General features: G+C 49.7%; 1 protein-coding gene across 1 annotated transcript in view; it reads left to right on the top strand.

The window, feature by feature from the left end:
* The first annotated feature begins 4,757 nt into the window (after nt 1-4,757).
* The window catches only part of fxn (frataxin), a 31,605-nt gene continuing 16,185 nt past the window's right edge, over nt 4,758-20,177 (top strand). Inside the window, exons 1-2 of the mRNA XM_056285111.1 lie at nt 4,758-4,952; nt 15,753-15,842. Of these exons, the coding sequence (XP_056141086.1) occupies nt 4,839-4,952; nt 15,753-15,842 (204 nt within the window). The 5' untranslated portion in view covers nt 4,758-4,838. The remainder of the gene's footprint in view (nt 4,953-15,752; nt 15,843-20,177) is intronic.

Genomic DNA, 20,177 nt, shown 5'->3' with positions numbered 1-20,177 from the left:
GGTTTCCTCTATCCAGTCCGTAAATCTTTCAGTATTTGATCCTGGTGATCTGTATGGCTGCTGGGATAGGCTCCAGCATCCCCGCGACCCTGAGAGCAGGATAAGTGGTTTGGATAATGGATGGATTACATTTTTTCTTTTTATCCATGTAGTTTCTCTTGTACTACCCATATTCAAACCTGGCATCTTTCACTTAGCGCCTCCTAGTGGTGACGGCTATGGTCAAGTGCATTACGTAGTAACATCTCTGTCCCTTCGTCACACGACGGCAACAGAGTTGGTACATTGCGCTATAGCGCTCACTCCAAATATGGCTTAAAAAAGTGTTATAAAATGGCTAAAAGTGCACTCCAGTGACGGCAATCGATGTATAAATGTCTGCACAACGTCTTTCCATGCTATATATAGATTTATTTTTTTTATGTGTTTCTTTTGTTAAACTTCACGAAACGTTCACTCAAGCTAATGAGGCGTGTAATGGCCGCCATTGTTCTCCGCTAGCTAGCTAGCTAATTCAATTCAATTCAAAAACTTAATTGCAGACTCGGTCCATAACAGACAAAGACAAATAGGTAAAAGACAAACCCCAGACAATACAAAGAGTAAACACAATAAATAACATAAATGGAACAAGTCAGTGTCTTACAAGAAGGCAGCTATACCAGTGGTCCCACTGCCGGGATTGGTAGCATGTGGCAGTGAATCTCATATTAGTTAAACTGTTGATGATTACATTATCAGAGTCATTGAGCCAGCAAATAAATTTATGCATAAGATTTCTTAGAACAGCCTGAGAAGTATTGACTTCTGCAGCCGCAAACATTTCACTGGCACTACACCATCTAGGTCTTTTTATCAGTATTCTCATAGCATCATTATAAGCTACTCGAAACCTCTGTAAGCTTGCTTTTTCTTATAGTTTGACCACAGGTGTGCAGTATAAAGTGGTGTACAATATGTAGTTTGACCACAGGTGTGCAGTATGAAGTGGTGTACAATATGTAGTGTGACCACAGGTGTGCAGTATAAAGAGTGGTGTACAATATGTAGTAGTTTGACCACAGGTGTGCAGTATAAAGTGGTGTACAATATGTAGTTTGACCACAGGTGTGCAGTATAAAGTGGTGTACAATATGTAGTTTGACCACAGGTGTGCAGTATAAAGTGTTGTACAATATGTAGTTTGACCACAGGTGTGCAGTATAAAGTGGTGTACAATATGTAGTTTGACCACAGGTGTGCAGTATAAAGTGGTATACAATGTGTAGTTTGACCACAGATGTGCAGTATAAAGTGGTGTACAATATGTAGTGTGACCACAGGTGTGCAGTATAAAGTGGTGTACAATATGTAGTGTGACCACAGGTGTGCAGTATAAAGTGGTGTACAATATGTAGTAGTTTGACCACAGGTGTGCAGTATAAAGTGGTGTACAATATGTAGTTTGACCACAGATGTGCAGTATAAAGTGGTGTACAATATGTAGTTTGACCACAGGTGTGCAGTATAAAGTGTTGTACAATATGTAGTTTGACCACAGGTGTGCAGTATAAAGTGTTGTACAATATGTAGTTTGACCACAGGTGTGCAGCATAAAGTGGTGTACAATGTGTAGTTTGACCACAGATGTGCAGTATAAAGTGGTGTACAATATGTAGTTTGACCACAGATGTGCAGTATAAAGTGGTGTACAATATGTAGTTTGATCACAGGTGTGCAGTATAAAGTGGTGTACAAAATGCTCTGAACAGAGACATCTTCACACTAACTGAACACATACCAAACTTGTGTGACAGAGTATTTGCTTGTGCATACATCATGCGGCATTGCCTATGAATATCATTGTCTGTCATTTGTTCAGTAATATATATTTCAACTTATTACATACCCCAAGATTATCATCAGACAATTTAAAATCAGGAAATGGTAGATGATTGACCTCTTTGGTTCTGCAGATCATGACAACACTCTTACTAGCATTGTATTTGATGTCATGCTCCACACCATACACAGAACATATATTATGGAGCTCCTGGAGACCAACGCTACAGGGTCTTAAGAATGACAAGGTCATCTGCATACATAATATGGTTCACCAAGGTATTACCCATGCACCCAGTGTTACAGCCTTTCAACTGCTTGGACAAATCATCAATATACAAATTATAGAGAACTGGAGACAGAATTCCCCCCTTGTCTGACACCATTGCTAACCCTAAATGGGGCTGAAACACTATTACCCCATTTCACTTGCATAGTCTGGTGGGCATACCATTAAGCCAGAATCCTCACGATGTATTTAGGCACCCCTCTTTGACTCAATTTAACAAACAACTTTCTATGATAAACATGATCAAAAGCTTTAGAAGCATCAATAAAACACATAAGAACCGGCGAGTTTTGGCTTCTGTATTTGTTTACAGTTTCCTTTAAGGCATATATACACAAGTCAGTGCCACGTTTAACTTTAAAACCAAATTGGTTATCTGTGGAGTTGATAAATTCATGAACTCTATCCAGCAGGATTCTTTCTAGGACTTCTGACAGTATGCCGGCTAGAGCTATAGGCCTGTTGTTCTCTAGGCTGCATACTTGACAAGATTTGTCCTTAATGACTGGCACTAACAGTACAGACAACATTGAGTCTGGTAACAAGCCATGGATCATAAAGGTAGTAAAACAAATAGCTCCTCTCCTAGCTAGATTTGCTAGCTAACATTGGTTACATACACTCACCGGCCACTTTATTAGGCACACCTGTCCAACTGCTCGTTAATGCAAATTTCTAATCAGCCAATCACATGGCAGCAACTCAATGCATTTAGGCATGTAGACATGGTCAAGACGATCTGCTGCAGTTCAAACCGAGCATCAGAATGGGGAAGAAAGGTGATTTAAGTGACTTTGAACGTGGCATGGTTGTTGGTGCCAGACGGGCTGGTCTGAGTATTTCAGAAACTGCTGATCTACTGGGATTTTCACGCACAACCATCTCTAGGGTTTACAGAGAATGGTCCGAAAAAGAGAAAAGATCCAGTGAGCGGCAGTTCTGTGGACGAAAATGCCTTGTTGATGCCAGAGGTCAGAGGAGAATGGCCAGACTGGTTCGAGCTGATAGAAAGGCAACAGTAACTCAAATAACCACTCATTACAACCGAGGTATGCAGAAGGGCATCTCTGAACGCACAACACATCGAACCTTGAGGCAGATGGGCTACAGCAGCAGAAGACCACACCGGGTGCCACTCCTGTCAGCTAAGAACAGGAAACTGAGGCTACAATTCGTACAGGCTCACCAAAATTGGACAATAGAAGATTGGAAAAACGTTGCCTGGTCTGTTGAGTCTCGATTTCTGCTGCGACATTCGGATGGTAGGGTCAGAATTTGGCGTCAACAACATGAAAGCATGGATCCATCCTGCCTTGTATCAACGGTTCAGGCTGGTGGTGGTGGTGTAATGGTGTGGGGGATATTTTCTTGGCACACTTTGGGCCCCTTAGTACCAATTGAGCATCGTGTCAACGCCACAGCCTACCTGAGTATTGTTGCTGACCATGTCCATCTCTTTATGACCACAGTGTTCCCATCTTCTGATGGCTACTTCCAGCAGGATAATGCGCCATGTCATAAAGCTTGAATCATCTCAGACTGGTTTCTTGAACATGACAATGAGTTCACTGTACTCAAATGGCCTCCACAGTCACCAGATCTCAATCCAATAGAGCACCTTTGGGATGTGGTGGACCGGGAGATTCGCATCATGGATGTGCCGACAAATCTGCAGCAACTGCGTGATGCTATCATGTCAATATGGACCAAACTCTCTGAGGAATGTTTCCAGTACCTTGTTGAATCTATGCCACGAAGGATTAAGGCAGTTCTGAAGGCAAAAGGGGGTCCAACCTGGTACTAGCAAGGTGTACCTAATAAAGTGGCCAGTGAGTGTATGTCTGTATGAACAGGGCTGGAGTTGAGCTGACAATATATGACCACAACATATAGCTGTTCATTTTGATTTTGCCAGGTATGTTGTTTTGCTGAATATACATTTCCTGTGATGTACATATAGTTGTATTCATTTCATTTGTGTAAAATGTTAAGTAGCGAAATTTAATACTGTTGTAAACTATACGGTCAAGTTTTATTTTGGTTGAACCAATTGTTATTATTGTATTTTATTTTTTGTATTCATTATTGTAACCAAGCTTATTTTTCCGCCCGGTGGGGTTTTCGATCCGTGGTGTACTGCACCACAACCACCACCTGGCAATTAGCCAGTGAGGCTTTTTGCAGGTTACATGATGTACATATTTATATATGGGCAGTAGAAAAGGCCCTTCTTCACACGACGGCGACAGAGTTGAGCTGACAATATATGACCACGACATCTATATGTTCATTTTGATTTTGCCAGAATTGAGTTGTGCTAAAAATAAATGGGCCTGCAGCAGCTACCCTGAATTCAGAAGAATGGTGTTGTTTCTGCACGGTATAGCCAGAAAAAGGGGGTTACAGAAGCACACAGAAGAAAAAAAAAACAAAGGGAAAATATCCTGATGAAACGTGAGACTAGTCTAAACTACAAACAAAAAAGACATAAGCCATGAAACGACACGGAGTGGAGAAGTACAGGAAAGCACAGCTCCTATCAGCTAGCTTCTAGCCCTCTTCTTTGGGGCCATACTCCAGAGCAGTAGGTGGCGGTGAAGCGCGATAAAAGCTACATGCCACCCGCCTTTAAAACGCAAGAGGAAGAGGAAAACGAAAGCTCATCATCACCTTGGGTTGCATCAGAGATATACATAGCTAGTTTTTAAGTAAAACCACGCCGGTCAACATGTTGCGCCTATCAAGTAAAGGAACAAGTATTTATAAATTTATTCATAATCGGATACCGAAAGTGGAGCTGGCTACGGTGCCTAAGCAGGGGACGAGATATATGTCCAAAACAGTAAGTCCATCAGTTTTACGAAACGGGACAAAGTTGTGTCTTTGCGTTGCTGAGTAATGTATGGGAGTTTGTTTTGCTCAACGCAGCTAGCCGGTGTTATGCCGGAGTCACAGTACTGGGCCAAACAAGGCGCTTCCCACAGGTCTCGCATGTTATAACGCGGCCAAGACAACTCCGAAGCAACGCTCGGTACCGAGGTCCAAGTTGTGAAAAACGAATTGAAGGGACGTCCAATATCGAATTACAGGTCGGAAATTCGGGCTTTCTATCGGGCACTCTCAAAGAAATTGTGCAGATGAAACAAGATCTGCTAATTATTAGAACACACCTGAAAGCATACGTTTCCCCCAAGTAAACAGCGTGACGCATGACGTCAGAAATCAGAAGATTTGAACTGAAAATGTCCGTTCGTACATCTCTAAACGTTATCGGTGTTTCCGGTGGAAAGGCAGTATGTGCCGGGGGCATGAAGAGTCTTTATTGACTCTGAGAAACTTTTGGGACTTTTAGGCCTGATGTAAACTTGATTTTTAACTACACGTTCGCGTAGCCCAGGGGTCCCCAACATTTCTCTGCACCGTGGACCGTGACAGTATTCTGGCGGACCGGGGGAGGGGCGGGGGTGGGTTAATAGCGACCGGAATATAGGCAGTGGCGGCCGGCCAGTACTGGACGCAGGGGCGCCGCCCCTTTCAAACACCAAGAGATGAAAATCTACTTAAACATCCATCCATCCATTATCCGAACCGCTTATCCTGCTGTCAGGGTCGCGGGGATGCTGGAGCCTATCCCAGCAGTCACTGGGCAGCAGGCGGGGAGACACCCTGGACAGGCCGCCAGCCCATCACACACACACACACACGCATATTCATACTTAGGGGTAATTTAGTACGGCCCGTTCACCTGACCTACATGTCTTTGGACTGTGGGAGGAAACCGGAGCCCCCGGAGGAAACCCACACAGACACGGGGAGAACATGCAAACTCCACACAGAGGACGACCCCCAAGGTTGGACTACCCCGGGAATTGAACCCAGGACCTTCTTGCTGTGAGGCAAACGTGCTAACCGTGCCGCCCCTACTTAAACATGTTAAATATTATGTAGTTATATAATGCAAATAATTATGAAATAAAGGTCTGTTCAGGTTTTCCATGGGGCGCAGTTCTGTGCGCCCCAGACACTCCCACTTTTATTGGCAGCGAATTTGTATTGTTTTAATGTTGTTGGGTTTTTTTTATCTAATGTGATTGGACAATTCTCGTGCCTGTCAATCATGTTCACACCCACCACGGCGCCTCGTCTTGACTGTCAATCATCCACCGTGTACGAACCCTGATAAAATCTATAGGCTACATTGTCCTTCTTAATAACGCTGTGACTGTGTGGACATTAAAGCAGCTGTCAGGTGTGCTGTGCCAAGGTAAATTGCGCCCCCCCCAAAAAAAAGCACCAGCCGCCAATGCTTATAAGTCAGTAGTATCATAACATTTAAAGTAATCTTTGTATATTAAACACACAGCACATATTTTCGTGGCATTAACATAACATACATACAGCAACATTGCAACTCACCAATATCACTGAATCAGCGGGAGGCCTGGGCTTGTGTCCCTGCAGCAAGACGGTCCAATCGAGGTGTGATGGGAAACAGCGACGCCCGAAGGGTGTTTCTTATGTCCAGTCTATTCCGTAGTAGGCTCTGTCCGTACCTGTAGTCCACTGACTTCCGGTTTCTACTACAGCGGTCATACCAGTTTCCTGATTGTTGGCGTGTGCTGTTGATAATAGCATATTTATGGCGATGCCTGCAAAATTTACCGTGGATAAATGTCAACGACACGCACAGAACTGTCGACAACCTTTCACCTGCACCGACCAGCAAACTGGTGAAAAGTTTCAAGTTGTACATATTGTAGTGGGAAATGCCTGGGGATGTACTTGGAATGTTGCACTGGGCTCGTGCAGCTAGAGGACCAATCACAGGTTAGCTCGCGCTGTCACAGACGCAACTATATTAGACACCGCGGGAGAGACAAAGCGCCAGAACTGTTTAGTAACCATATCGTAGACTGTCACCTTAGCGTGGGATAGAGCAGGGAAACCTAGCGTATCCTGGGCTAGACAGTAGATACGGTGGCTAGCAGTGGTAGTGTTAGCAGCAGACTGCCTCGGTACCTGTAGCTAGCTGACTACCCCCGAGAGCTTCCCCAGAGAGACTGAGAGAGACATTCACCCGGTCACACCGGAGCCAGAGTACAGAGAGAGAGAGAGACACGCAACCCGGAGAGCCGCCATCCATCTCCCGCCCCGCCTAGAGCTCAGCCGCCCTGTTCCATCACCAGCCCTGGTCCCAAGGTGAGCTTGCTAACCCATTAGCACACGGCTAACTAGCTAACTAGCAGGCTAGCCCTAGCATTGGCGCAGCTATCTAGCTAACGGTGGTGAAGCCCGGTTTGTCGCACATAAAAGTCCCCGCCTCCATCCATAGTTATCCGGGCTATAGAAAAACCGCGACAAGTGGTGTCAGAAGTGGGATAAAAGGTTGGGATTCGCCATAATCTCAACACCGGAGGATCCTGCCCCGGTCACATGGCGGCATAATTCAGCCTGCACACTGTGAGCTAACCCAGCTAGCAAGAAGCCATTTTGTGAAGCACTGTAATTTCTTCAGTAGTCACGTAAATCAGTGGAAAAATAAAAATGTCACAGGACAAAGAAAATGTAAAAGAACAGTCTGAGTTGAGTCTGGATGGTGCTGGTGTGGGGACAGAAGACCCCGGAGAGCACGCCTGGATGAAGCTCCTCCTGGCGCAGATGGAAACCATGAACCAGACCCAGGTTCAGATGCAACGCCAGATGGAAAACATGGAACGCCAGACCCAGGTTAAGATGCAACGCCAGATAGAGATGCAGATGGAGGCCCTCACAGCGCGTATCGATGGACTAGCGGAAGCGGTGGCTAAGCGATCTCGTCCCCCCACACCTCCCATTCAGCGCACCGATTGGGCCCGTCATCGTTCAGATATCCAAGGTGAGCCTCCCGGTTTGTCGCCCATCGCTCAAGTAGTGAAGCAAGGGGTTTCTCCTAGTAGCCCTCAAAGCGATAGTGGTGTAGGGTCGGCAGGGGCTGTGCTCGGAGAACGAACTAGCAGAACGGTGCAAGACATGAGCCTACTCTCGCAGTTCACCCCGGCCCGGGAGAACCCAGGGGCCAGACAGCGAGACGGCGCTGATCACCTGTTGCCAGCAGCTATGGCCGCAGTGGCTAACTTGAGCGACTGGCGCAACGAGGAGACGCCAGCCAGGCCGAGCAGCAAAGCGGCCCCAGCAGCCCTGCGCTATACAGGAAATGGACCCAGTGAGCCCGCACCACTTACCAGCACTCCGATCGGTCATGGTGGAAAAAATGGAGCGACTGCAGTACCACCCCCCGACGGGATGCAGGGTGGCCAAATGTCCCTGGACAGCAACGGCGGCCGAAACCTGCTGGATGACAGCGTTGGAGGGCAGGCAGGTTCCTCTAGAGGTCAACAGAGCCAGACAGGAGACCTTCAAAGTCGGAGCAGCAACCGAAGCTCACAAGGTCCCGACCGAGGACACGAAAATGACATCAAGCTCCTCGCCACTTTTGATGGTAAGGGCGACTGGGATAGTTTCGTTGGACCATTCGAACGGATGGCGAGAAAGAGGGGCTGGACCGACGAGACCTGTTTGGACGCCTTGTATCTCCGACTGAGGGACAACGCCATGTCTTTTGTCATCGCGCAGCCGGCTCCGATAAAAGATGACTACCACGCGCTCATCACCCAGTTACGCCGCCGCTACGGTAAAGAGCTGCCTGAGGGGACTGCGCGCCGTAAACTCAGCGAGGTTAAGCAGGCCAGAGAGATGACCCTCTATGAGTTTGGCGAGGAAGTGAGGAGACTTGTCACACTGGCATACCCGCAGGTTGGTGTTACACTGCAGGAGGCCTACGCTGCAGAAGCCTTTCTGCGCGGGCTGAGGAACCAAAACATCGCGTATGAAGTCCTGGGGGCAGAACCCAAAACACTAGCTGGAGCAATCAGGAAGGTTGAGGCACGCGAGTATGACTTTAAAGCGACGCTGGGGCGAGAGGTTGAAGGAAAAGGGAGAATCCGGCGAGTAGCATGGGAAGACGAGCGGCGTCGCGATAGCTCTCCAAGTCCTCCGCCGGTAGGAGACAGCATGAGCACCCCCGAGCTCAAGACCCTGGCCAGTGGCATCGACAACATTAACAAGGTGCTCTTAAACATCGAGCGGTACATGGCCAAAGAACAAGTAGGAGTGGAACGGGGAAGGACGCTTGAGCGGGCTACCTACGCGCACACGGGGCAACGCGCGCAGCGGTCCCCGAGCCCAAGTTCCCGCAGCAAAGGGACCTGTTACCAGTGTGGAGAGGAGGGCCATTTCAAGCGAGAGTGTAACTCACGGTCACCAAGCCCGAGGGCTCCGAGGAAGGTCAGCTAGCAGCCATCAGTCAGTCTCGGCCGAGCCTCGGGGAATGGACCCAGTCTCGTCATTCCCATCACTGTGAACAGCCTGCTGCTGAAGTGCATCGTTGACACAGGGGCCGAAGCCACGGTGATGTCCCGAGACACATTCCAACGATTAAATCTGGCCGACCAGCCGAGCGTCGGAATCGCCATTCTGCGTAACGCTGAAGAGGGTAAAGACATGGCTGAAACCCCGAAGTATAGGGTGACCATCCGCTTGGGCCCCAAGACCATCGAATGGGATGTGTTCGTCGCGCCCATCCGCGACCCCTTCCTCCTGGGCCTAGATCTCATGTTGGCCGCTCATGTCACTGTATCCGGGGGAGGCCAGGTCTACGTTGAAGGGGAGCCAGTGGCCACAGTTATCGTGGGTACGTCCGTGGGGGAGTACGCCGTCTCTCGCGTACTGCTGCAGGACTCTTTGACACTATCAGCGGAGAGCGAGCAGGACGTCTGGGGTGTGGTGGAAAGCCCCAAGGCAGGTATCTCCGCCGTGCTGGAGCCTGCTGGCCTCACCGAGGGAGTTTCATCTGGCAGTGTGTTGGTCAACGTTGCCCCACACGTCCCTGTGCGACTGTGTAACCTGATGCCGAAAGAAGTTAGGCTGAAGAAAGGAGCCTGCCTCGGCGTGCTAGTGGAGGCGGAAGAAGAGCTTCAGGCCCCACAAGAGGACGACATGAGCCGAAAAAATGAACCAGCCACAGTCCGACGGATGGAGTCGTCACCAACTATGGGTCTGCCCGACCATCTGTCGTCCCTGTATGAGTCCGCCAGTGAAGGGTTGGATGAGGATCAGCGGAGGGCCCTGCAACAACTCCTGATTGAACACCAGGGCGTGTTCGCGGCCAGTGACGCGGACCTGGGGCGCTTCGATGCGGTCCAGCACCGAATCAACACTAGCGAAGGCCAACCTGTCCGACAACCGGCTCGGCGCACGCCCCTGGGCTTTCAACAAGAAGAGGAGCGGCACCTGAAGAGCATGCTAGAGGCCGGAGTGATTACACCATCCACTTCGGAATGGGCCTCTCCAGTGGTGTTAGTTAGAAAGAAGGACGGAGGTGTGCGGTGGTGCATAGATTATAGAAGACTCAACGACCTGACTCTCAAAGATGCATATCCACTGCCGCGGATCGAAGAGTGTCTGGACACCCTCGAGGGGGCCACTGTATTCTCGACTTTAGATATGCAAAGTGGATATTGGCAGATTGGAGTGCACCTGGATGATCGTGGAAAGACAGCCTTTATAACACGCTATGGGCTGTTCGAGTACCCCCGAATGCCCTTCGGGCTGTGCAATGCGCCCGGCACATTTCAACGTGCGATGGAGGTGGTGTTGAGAGGGTTACAGTGGAGACACCTGCTTGTATACCTCGACGACATCATTGTGCTGGGGCGTGGAGTCGAAGAGGGTCTGCAGAGCCTGGGGAAAGTCTTGGAGCGCATCCGGGCGTATGGTCTCAAACTCAAGCCATCTAAATGCCACCTGCTGCGGAGGGAGGTCCTGTTCTTGGGGCATGTCGTGAGCGGAGATGGAGTCAGCCCGAACCCGGAGCTTGTGAAGTCTGTGAACGACTGGAGGACCCCAAGAAACCTCACTGAGCTCCAGGCTTTTCTCGGCTTGTGTAACTACTACAGACGGTTTGTGCGAGGATTTGCCCATCTGTGCAGCCCCCTCTACGAACTTCAGAAAAAGGGGGAGGAGTTTAAGTGGGGCGACACACAACAAGTAGCCTTCGAGGAGTTAAAGGCAAGACTCACCACGGCACCTCTTCTGGCATACCCCACTCGAGATGGACTGTTTCTGCTCGACACTGACGCGTCCAACACATGCGTCGGAGCTGTCCTGTCACAGATGCAAGCAGGAGAAGAAAAGGTCATAGCCTACGCCAGTGCACATCTGCAAAGCACACAGCAGCGATACTGCGTCACACGCCGAGAGCTTCTGGCTGTAGTCCGCTTCACACAGCAGTTTCGCCACTACCTGTTGGGCCGGTCGTTCATCATCCGGACGGACCCTAACAGTTTGATTTGGCTGTTTCGGTTCAAGAGCCCAGAAGGCCAGCTGGCGAGGTGGATCGAGGAGCTGAGCCAGTACGACTTCAAAATCGAACACCGGCCAGGAGTCAAGCACAGCAACGCGGACGCGCTGTCCAGGTCACCCAAACCCGCCTGTGACTGCTATCATGCTGGGGAGAGTCTGGACTCGCTGCCTTGTGGAGGTTGCTCCTACTGTCACCGTGAACACCACCATTGGGCAAGGTTCAGCGACGATGTGGATGATGTGGTCCCGCTAGCGATCCGTCGAACTGACTCGGAAGAGAACACCTCCGGAGCGGCAGAAGAGGGCGTTCCACCATCGGCTCCAGGAGGAGAGGCAGGAGGCCTAACGATGTCACAACCTGTCAATGAACATCAGAATGGTGCTGAAGAGAGTGAACCACCTGCTATCAACTGGTTAGCCCAGTATTCGACCAACGAGCTAGCGGAGCGCCAGAGGGGAGACACCGTGCTAGCGAAGTTGCACCAGTGGAAGGATGAGGGGAAGCTACCGTCACAGGAGGCGATGGCGCTGGAAGGACCTGCTGCACGGAAGTACTGGTTGGTCAGGACGCAAGTAGAAAGGCGAAATGGAGTCCTGTACTACCGCTGGGACGAAGGAGCTGACACGCCATCCATCCTCCGTCTCATTGTTCCAACAGCGCTCCAAGAAGAGGTCCTACGTTTGTGTCACTGCGCCCTGCTGTCCGGTCACTTGGGCTGTGAGAAGACCTACCATCGAGTTCGCAGAGAGTTCTACTGGGTTGGTCTGACTGACAGTGTGAACCAGTTCGTCCGACGCTGTCCTGAATGTCAGGCGTGTAAATCCTCTGGAAGAACAGGCAGAGCTGCCTTGCAGATGTACCAGGCCGGCGCTCCTATGGACAGGGTTCACATCGACGTGGTTGGACCGCTCCCAGTATCCAAGATGGGGGACCGATACATCCTTGTGATGGTGGACCAGTTCACGCGCTGGGTGGAGGTGGCCCCGATCCCCGAGCAAACTGCAGAGATCACCGCTCAGAAGCTGCTACAGGAGTTCCTCTCCAGGTTTGGAGTACCCCTGGAGATCCACACAGACCAGGGACGCAACTTCGAGAGTGCCCTGTTTCGTGAGCTCGGTGAACTTCTCCAGGTGGCCAAGGCCAGAACGACCCCCTACCATCCTGCGTCGAATGGTCAAGTCGAGAGGTTCAACCGAACTCTCCTGCAAATGATCCGCTGTTACGTGGGGAAACACCAGAGCGAGTGGGACCAACACCTCCACCTCCTCGCCGGGGCTTACCGCAGCTCACCCTATGCCTGTACGGGTTACACACCAAACCGGATGATGCTTGGGCGAGAAGTCAACCAGCCGCAAGGACTCACCCTGAGGGTGCAGGAAGCCAACGTTCATCGCACTTCCCCAGCCGAGTACGTTGCTGACCTGGAGGCGAACATGCGGGACACCCACGAAGTGGCGCACCAGCATCTCCGTGCTGCCCAGCTCAGGAACAAGAAGGACCACGACCTACGTGCTCGACAACGCACATTTCACCCTGGAGATCTAGTGTATGTCCGGGACGACACCAGGAAGAAGGGTCAATCTCCAAAGTTGAAGCCACGGTGGAGAGGTCCCGGCCTCATCACAGAGAAGATGGGAGACGTCTTGTACAGAGTCCAGGAAGGTCGTAAGGAGAGAGTCCTCCACCACGATCGACTGCTACCCTACCTCTCAGACGACGTATCGGTCTGGATTCAGCGGAGGCGCCATGCTCTGTTGTCTGCTCCAGCACCAGCCATAGGGCCGCAGGAAACACCTGAAGGAGGTCCTCCCGCTGCTGACATGGAGGAGCCGGGGGCGCAGAGAACAGAGGAGTACGAAGGAGTGACAGAGCAGGAGGAGATCGATGAAGACCTTGATCTCCGGCTGGAGGACCTGTTCCACGCAAACGACGATGGAGGACCCAGCACACCAGGCTCCCCGGCTCGGTTCCAGCCGCTCCAACACACTGCTGCCAGCTACTCTTCAGGCGAGTCGACAATCACCCAACGTCGTGGGACAGCAGCCTGTGCTCCGGGCGGGCAGTCCAACGCCCCTGACCCAGAAGGAGACGAAGCCGACGCCGCTGAGTCCCATCTCCCGTACACCACCAGACGGGGCCGGCCAGTCCGGAGGCCCGCCTGGCTCCTAGACTAACTTTGACGGACGTGACTAGTTGACTTGGGGGTTACTAGGCTAGTCACAAGAGTCCAGTAGGGATAGCGACCACCCACATTTGTTTGACGCCCTTTGTTCCGGGCCTAGTTCATTTCGCGGGTGTTCTGTCCCGTTTATCGTGTTAGATTAATCAGACTGATCTTTGTAGTCTGTTGTTCATTTATGTTGAAGGGACTCAACAGTGCTGGAGGGGGGCAGTGTAGTGGGAAATGCCTGGGGATATACTTGGAATGTTGCACTGGGCTCGTGCAGCTAGAGGACCAATCACAGGTTAGCTCGCGCTGTCACAGACGCAACTATATTAGACACCGCGGGAGAGACAAAGCGCCAGAACTGTTTAGTAACCATATCGTAGACTGTCACCTTAGCGTGGGATAGAGCAGGGAAACCTAGCGTATCCTGGGCTAGACAGTAGATACGGTGGCTAGCAGTGGTAGTGTTAGCAGCAGACTGCCTCGGTACCTGTAGCTAGCTGACTACCCCCGAGAGCTTCCCCAGAGAGACTGAGAGAGACATTCACCCGGTCACACCGGAGCCAGAGTACAGAGAGAGAGAGAGACACGCACCCCGGAGAGCCGCCATCCATCTCCCGCCCCGCCTAGAGCTCAGCCGCCCTGTTCCATCACCAGCCCTGGTCCCAAGGTGAGCTTGCTAACCCATTAGCACACGGCTAACTAGCTAACTAGCAGGCTAGCCCTAGCATTGGCGCAGCTATCTAGCTAACGGTGGTGAAGCCCGGTTTGTCGCACATAAAAGTCCCCGCCTCCATCCATAGTTATCCGGGCTATAGAAAAACCGCGGCAATATCAAGTTACGTCCACGATGATGAGGATGAGCGGACGGACGGACGGAATTGTGGACGTAGCTTGATATGTACAACTTGAAATCTTTCACCCGTAGGTGCAGGTGAAAGGTTGTCGACAGTTCTGTGCGTGTCGTTGACATTTATCCATGGTAAATCTTGCAGGCATTGCGACAAATACGCTATTATCAACAGCACACGCCAACAAACAGGAAACTGGTATGACCGCTGCAGTAGAAACCGTTAGTCCAGTGGACTATAGTTATGCACAGAGTAGATTATGTTTTCGTTGCGTTGTTTGCAGAAGACCCCGCTTCACAGAGATATGATGTTGGAAATGGAAGCAACGTTTTTGGTGCTTGCGTGGCTCCCTCAGGATATCCAGCCTTGACTTCGATCCAGAATGTCAGCAGAGATGTTACGTCAAACATACTTCTCAGCCCACCGTCATTTGCAAGCTGGAGGGGTTGCTCTTCTTCCCGCGCGGACATGGACGATTCGCCGGGGACATTCACAGATGGGTGACAGATACCTTGTGATTTAGGATGTGCCTTGTTTTTCCCAGAACTGCAACGCTCCCTGCCAACTGTGCTCGCACATAGTATGTTATATGAGGCTTCCGGAGGATTTTGCCACTCCCAGAAATGTGTTTTCATATACTTTTACTATATTAACAGTGTCATCGGGTGTCCGGGTAGTGTAGCGGTCTATTCCGTTGCCTACCAACACGGGGATCGCCGGTTTGAATCCCCACGTTACCTCCGGCTTGGTTGGGCGTCCCCTACAGACACAATTGGCCGTGTCTACGGGTGGGAAGCCGGCTGTGGGTATGTGTCCTGGTCGCTGCACTAGCGCCTCCTCTGGTCAGTCGGGGCACCTATTCAGGGGGGAGGGGGAACTGGAGGGAATAGCGTGATCCTCCCACGCGCTACGTCCCGCTGGTGAAACTCCTCACCGTCAGATGAAAAGAAGCGGCCGGATGGAGGCATGTGGTAGTCTGCAGCCCTCGCGGATCGGCAGAGGGGGTGGAGGAGAGAGTGGGGTAATTGGATGAATACAATTGGGGAGAAAAAAAGGGAAAATCCAAAAAAAAAAAAACTGTCACCACCTGTGTGTTTATTTTATGATCTCCATAATTTAAGATAATTTGTGATTGATATATATATATATATATATATATATATATATATATATATATATATATTATATAATTCACATATCATGAACTTTCCCTTGTCATTTCAGCGTGCAGGTTTATTTTGCACTCTCAGAAGTCCTGTGTCTGAACACCCACCAAGCCGATGGATTTCGGGGAGCTCTCCTCGTGTGTCAGAAGTAAGCCAGTTTTCCCTGCATGCGTGAAGAGCTGCAACACCTTTCAGTTGAAGAAATAGTCTTTTTGATGAGAAGAAGGTTCATTGTATATTAGTTTGTGTCACTAATTATCTAAATATCACACAAACCGATTACTTTTAGAAATATGATCTAGATTATCGAGAGTCAACAGAGAGTTAATATTGAATTAAATGTGGCAAATAGGGATGGGTACCGAAACCCGATATTAAACCACCAGCAGTGATAAATTATTAAAGACCGTACTGTTGATAAGCTCCAACATGAACGGTTCTGCTGTCGGTATTGGAGAAATTAAGAAACGAAACTTCCTGTTTATTTAGGCTAAATAAATGTTATCTTGCAGATTTTGTCTCACCAGCTCTGCTTCTAATGTGCAATAAGATTAAGACGTGTGTATGATGCATTTTCACTGTTCCCAATCCAGAAGAGAGATCTGTCGAGGCGAGGGGCGGGGCCAACTCTCTTACTCTCTGTCTCAGATGCACACGTACAAACAAAAACACGGACCCACAGAGCCTGCCCTTAGTGACAATCGCGGAGAGCGAACTACCATTGTTACTACGTTCAGCTGCTCCCGTTAGGGGTCACCACTGTATATCATCTGTTTCTATCTCTTCCTGTCCTCTGCATCTTCCTCTGTCACACCAGCCACCTGCATGTCCTCCCTCACCACATCCATAAACCTCCTCTTTAGTCTTCCTCTTCTCCTCTTCCCTGGCAGCTCCATATTCAGCATCCTTCTCCCAATATACCCAGCATCTCTCCTCCACACGTCCAAACCATCTCAATCTTGTCTATCTTGCTTTGTCACCAAAACGTCCAACCTGAGCTGTCCCTCCAATATGTTTGTTCCTAATCCTGTCCTTCTTCATCACTTCCAATGAAAATCTTATCTTTAACTCTGCCACCTCCAGCTCCACCTCCTGTCTTTTCATCAGTGCCACTGTCTCCAAACCATACAAGATAGCTGGTCTCACCACCATCTTGTAAACCTTCCCTTTAACTCTTGCTGGTACCCTTCTGTCACAAATCACTCCTGACACTCTTCTCCCTCCACTCCACCCTGCCTGCACTCTCTTCTTCCCCTCTCCTCTGCACTCCCCGTTACTTTGAACAGTTGACCCCAAGTATTTAAACTCATCCACCTTCATCACCTCTACTCTTTACATCCTCACCTCATTCCTCACCTCACCTCATTCCTCACCTCACCGCATTCCTCACCTCACCTCACCCCCACCTCCTTGCATCCTCAGCTGACTGTCCTCCCTCTCATTCACGCATAGGTATTCCATCTTGCTCCTCCTGACTTTCATTCCTCTTCTCTCCAGTGCATACCTCCACCTCTCCAGGCTCTCCTCAACCTGCACCCTGCGCTCACTACAGATCACAATGTCATCCGCGAACGTCATAATCCAGAGACTCCTGCCCCGTCTTGTCCGTCAACCTGTCCATCACCAGTGCAAACAAGAAAGGGCTCAGCGCCGATCCTTGATGTAATCCCACCTCCACCTTGAACCCATCTGTCATTCCAGCCACACACCTTACCACTATCACACTTCCCTCATACATATCCTGCACCACTCCTACATACTTCTCTCCAACTCCCGACTTCCTCATAAAATACCACACCTCCTCTCTCGACACCCTGTCATATGCTTTCTCTAAATCTACAAACACACAACATTACTACTTCTGGCCTTCTCTTACTTCTCCATCAACATTCTCAAAGCAAACATCGCATCTGTGGTGCTCTTTCATGGCATGAAACCATACTGCTGCTCGCTGATCATCACCTCTCTTAACCTAGCTTCTATTACTCTTTCCCATATCTTCATGCTGTGGCTGATCAACTTTATACCTCTGTAGTTGCTACAGTTCTGCACATCACCCTTGTTCTTGAAAATCAGTACCAGTATGCTTCTTCTCCACTCCTCAGGGATCCTCTCACTTTCCAAGATTGTGATAAACAATCTAGTTAAAAACCCCACTGCCATCTCTCCTAAACATCTCCATGTCCCCACAGGTATGTCATCTGGATTAACCGCCTTCACATTCTTCATCTAGTTAATCCACGGCACTTTCTGATTCACTATCCCTACATCATCCAACCTTCTCTCTCTCTCATTTCTTCATTCATCAGCCCCTCAAAGTACTCCTTCCACATTCTCGACATACTCTCCTCGCTTGTCAGCACATTTCCATCTCTATCCTTGATTGCCCTAACCCGTTGCACATCCTTCCCAGCTCGATCCCTCTGTCTAGCCAATCGGTACAAGTCCTTTTCTCCTTCCTTAGTGTCTAACCTGCCATACAACTCAACATACGCCTTTTCCGTTGCCTTTGCCACCTCTCTCTTCACTTTACACTGCGTCTCCTTGTACTCCTGTCTCCTTTCTTTAACTCTCTGTCTACCCCACTTCTTCTTTGCCAACCTCTTCCTCTATATACTTTTCTGTACTTCCTCATTCCACCACCAAGTCTCCTTGTCTTCCTTCCTCTGTCCTGATGACACACCAAGTACCTTCCTAGCTGTCTCCCTCACTATTTCTGCAGTGGTTGCCCAGCCATCCAGCAACTCTTCACTACCACCCAGTGCCTGTCTTAACTCCTGCCTGAACTCCACACAACAGTCTTCCTTCTTCAACTTCCACCATTTGATCCTTGACTCTGCCTTCACTCGCTTCCTCTTCTTGATCTCCAAATTCATCCTACAGACCACCATCCAATGTTGCCTAGCCATGTTCTCCCCTGTCACCACCTTGCAGTCTCCAATCTCTTTCAGATCACGTCTCCTACATAAGATATAGCCCACCTGTGTGCACTTTCCTCCACTCTGATATGTCGGTGTTCCTCCCACTTCTTGAAATATTTATTCACCACAGCCATTTCCATCCTTTTCAAAAAGTCCACCATCATCTGTCCTCCCATATTCCTCTTCTTGACACCATACCTACCCATTACCTCCTCATCACCTCTGTTCCCTTCACCAACATGCCCATTGAAGTCTGCTCCATCAGCACTCTCTCCTCCTTGGGTACACTCTCCACCACCTCATCCAACTCACTCCAGAATTCTTCTTCCATCTCACACCCATCTTGCAGGGCACATGCGCTGATAACATTCATCATCATACCTTCGTGTCTGTGAATGTTCTCATTCATCCAGGTCATGGTTATCCAAAGGAATTGAATCGAGTGCAACTGGACTTATATATACCAAGTCCAGTTGCACTCGATTCAATTCCTTTGGATCATACCTTTGGTTTCCAGCTTCATACTCATCACTCTGTCTAACACCCTCTTCACCTCCAACTCACTCTTGGCACACATGCAGCCATACCAACATGTACCCTGGCTTTGTCAAATGACAGAAGCTAAGCAGGTGTGGGCTTGGTTAGTACTTGGAAGGGAGATCTCCTGGGAAAACTGAATTTCTGCCGGAAGTGGTGTCAGTGGGCCAGTAGGGGGCAGTTTTCCCTCTGGTCCTAATAAAAACAACAAATATCAAATCCCAATGCCCCAGTGCAGTGACAGGGACACTGTAGGAGATGCCGGCCTTCGGATGAGACGTTAAACCGAGGTCCAGACTCACTGTGGTCATGAAAGATCCCATGGCGCTTATCGCAAAGAGTAGGGGGTTCCCTGGTGTCCTGGCAAAATTCCCCAAGCATCACCCAGGTGAATGCTACACATGTGGTGGTGGTTGAAGTGAGTTGCCCCGTTCAGTGTGATGCAGCAGGGTGTCTAGAAAAGCGCTATGTAAATGTAATGATTATTATTATTATACTCTTCCTTCAGAATTACCTCTACCCCATTTCTCCTCCCATCCGCACCATGGTAGAAGAGTTTGAACTCTCCTCCGATGCTCCTGGCCCTACTCCCCTTCCACCTTGTCTCTTGCACACACAGTATGCCTACCTTTCTTCTCTCCATCATATCACCCAGCTCTCTCCCTTCACCAGTCGAAGTGCCAACATTCAAAGTCCTGACTCTCACCTCCATACTCCTACCCTTCCTCCTCTCTAGCTGCCTCTGCACATGCCTTCCCCCTCTCCTTCTCCTTCGCCCAACAGTAGCATAGTTTCCACCGGCACCCTGCTGGCCAACAGTACCAGTGGCGGTCATTGGTAACCCGGGCCTCGACCAATCCGCTATGGAAATCTTATTTATGAGCCGCATATTTGATTTGGCAAAGGTTTTATGTTGGATGCCCTTCCTGACGCAACCCTCCCCATTTATCCGGGTTTGGGACCGGCACTAAGAATTCACCGGCCTGTGCATCCTCAATGGCTGGGTTAAAAAGACACGCGCGCAC

The sequence above is a fragment of the Lampris incognitus genome, chromosome 1, assembly GCF_029633865.1.
Source record: "Lampris incognitus isolate fLamInc1 chromosome 1, fLamInc1.hap2, whole genome shotgun sequence".
Taxonomy (NCBI): domain Eukaryota; kingdom Metazoa; phylum Chordata; class Actinopteri; order Lampriformes; family Lampridae; genus Lampris; species Lampris incognitus.
Note: the sequence above shows the minus strand (reverse complement) of the source record. Positions and strands in the feature narration are given on the sequence as shown.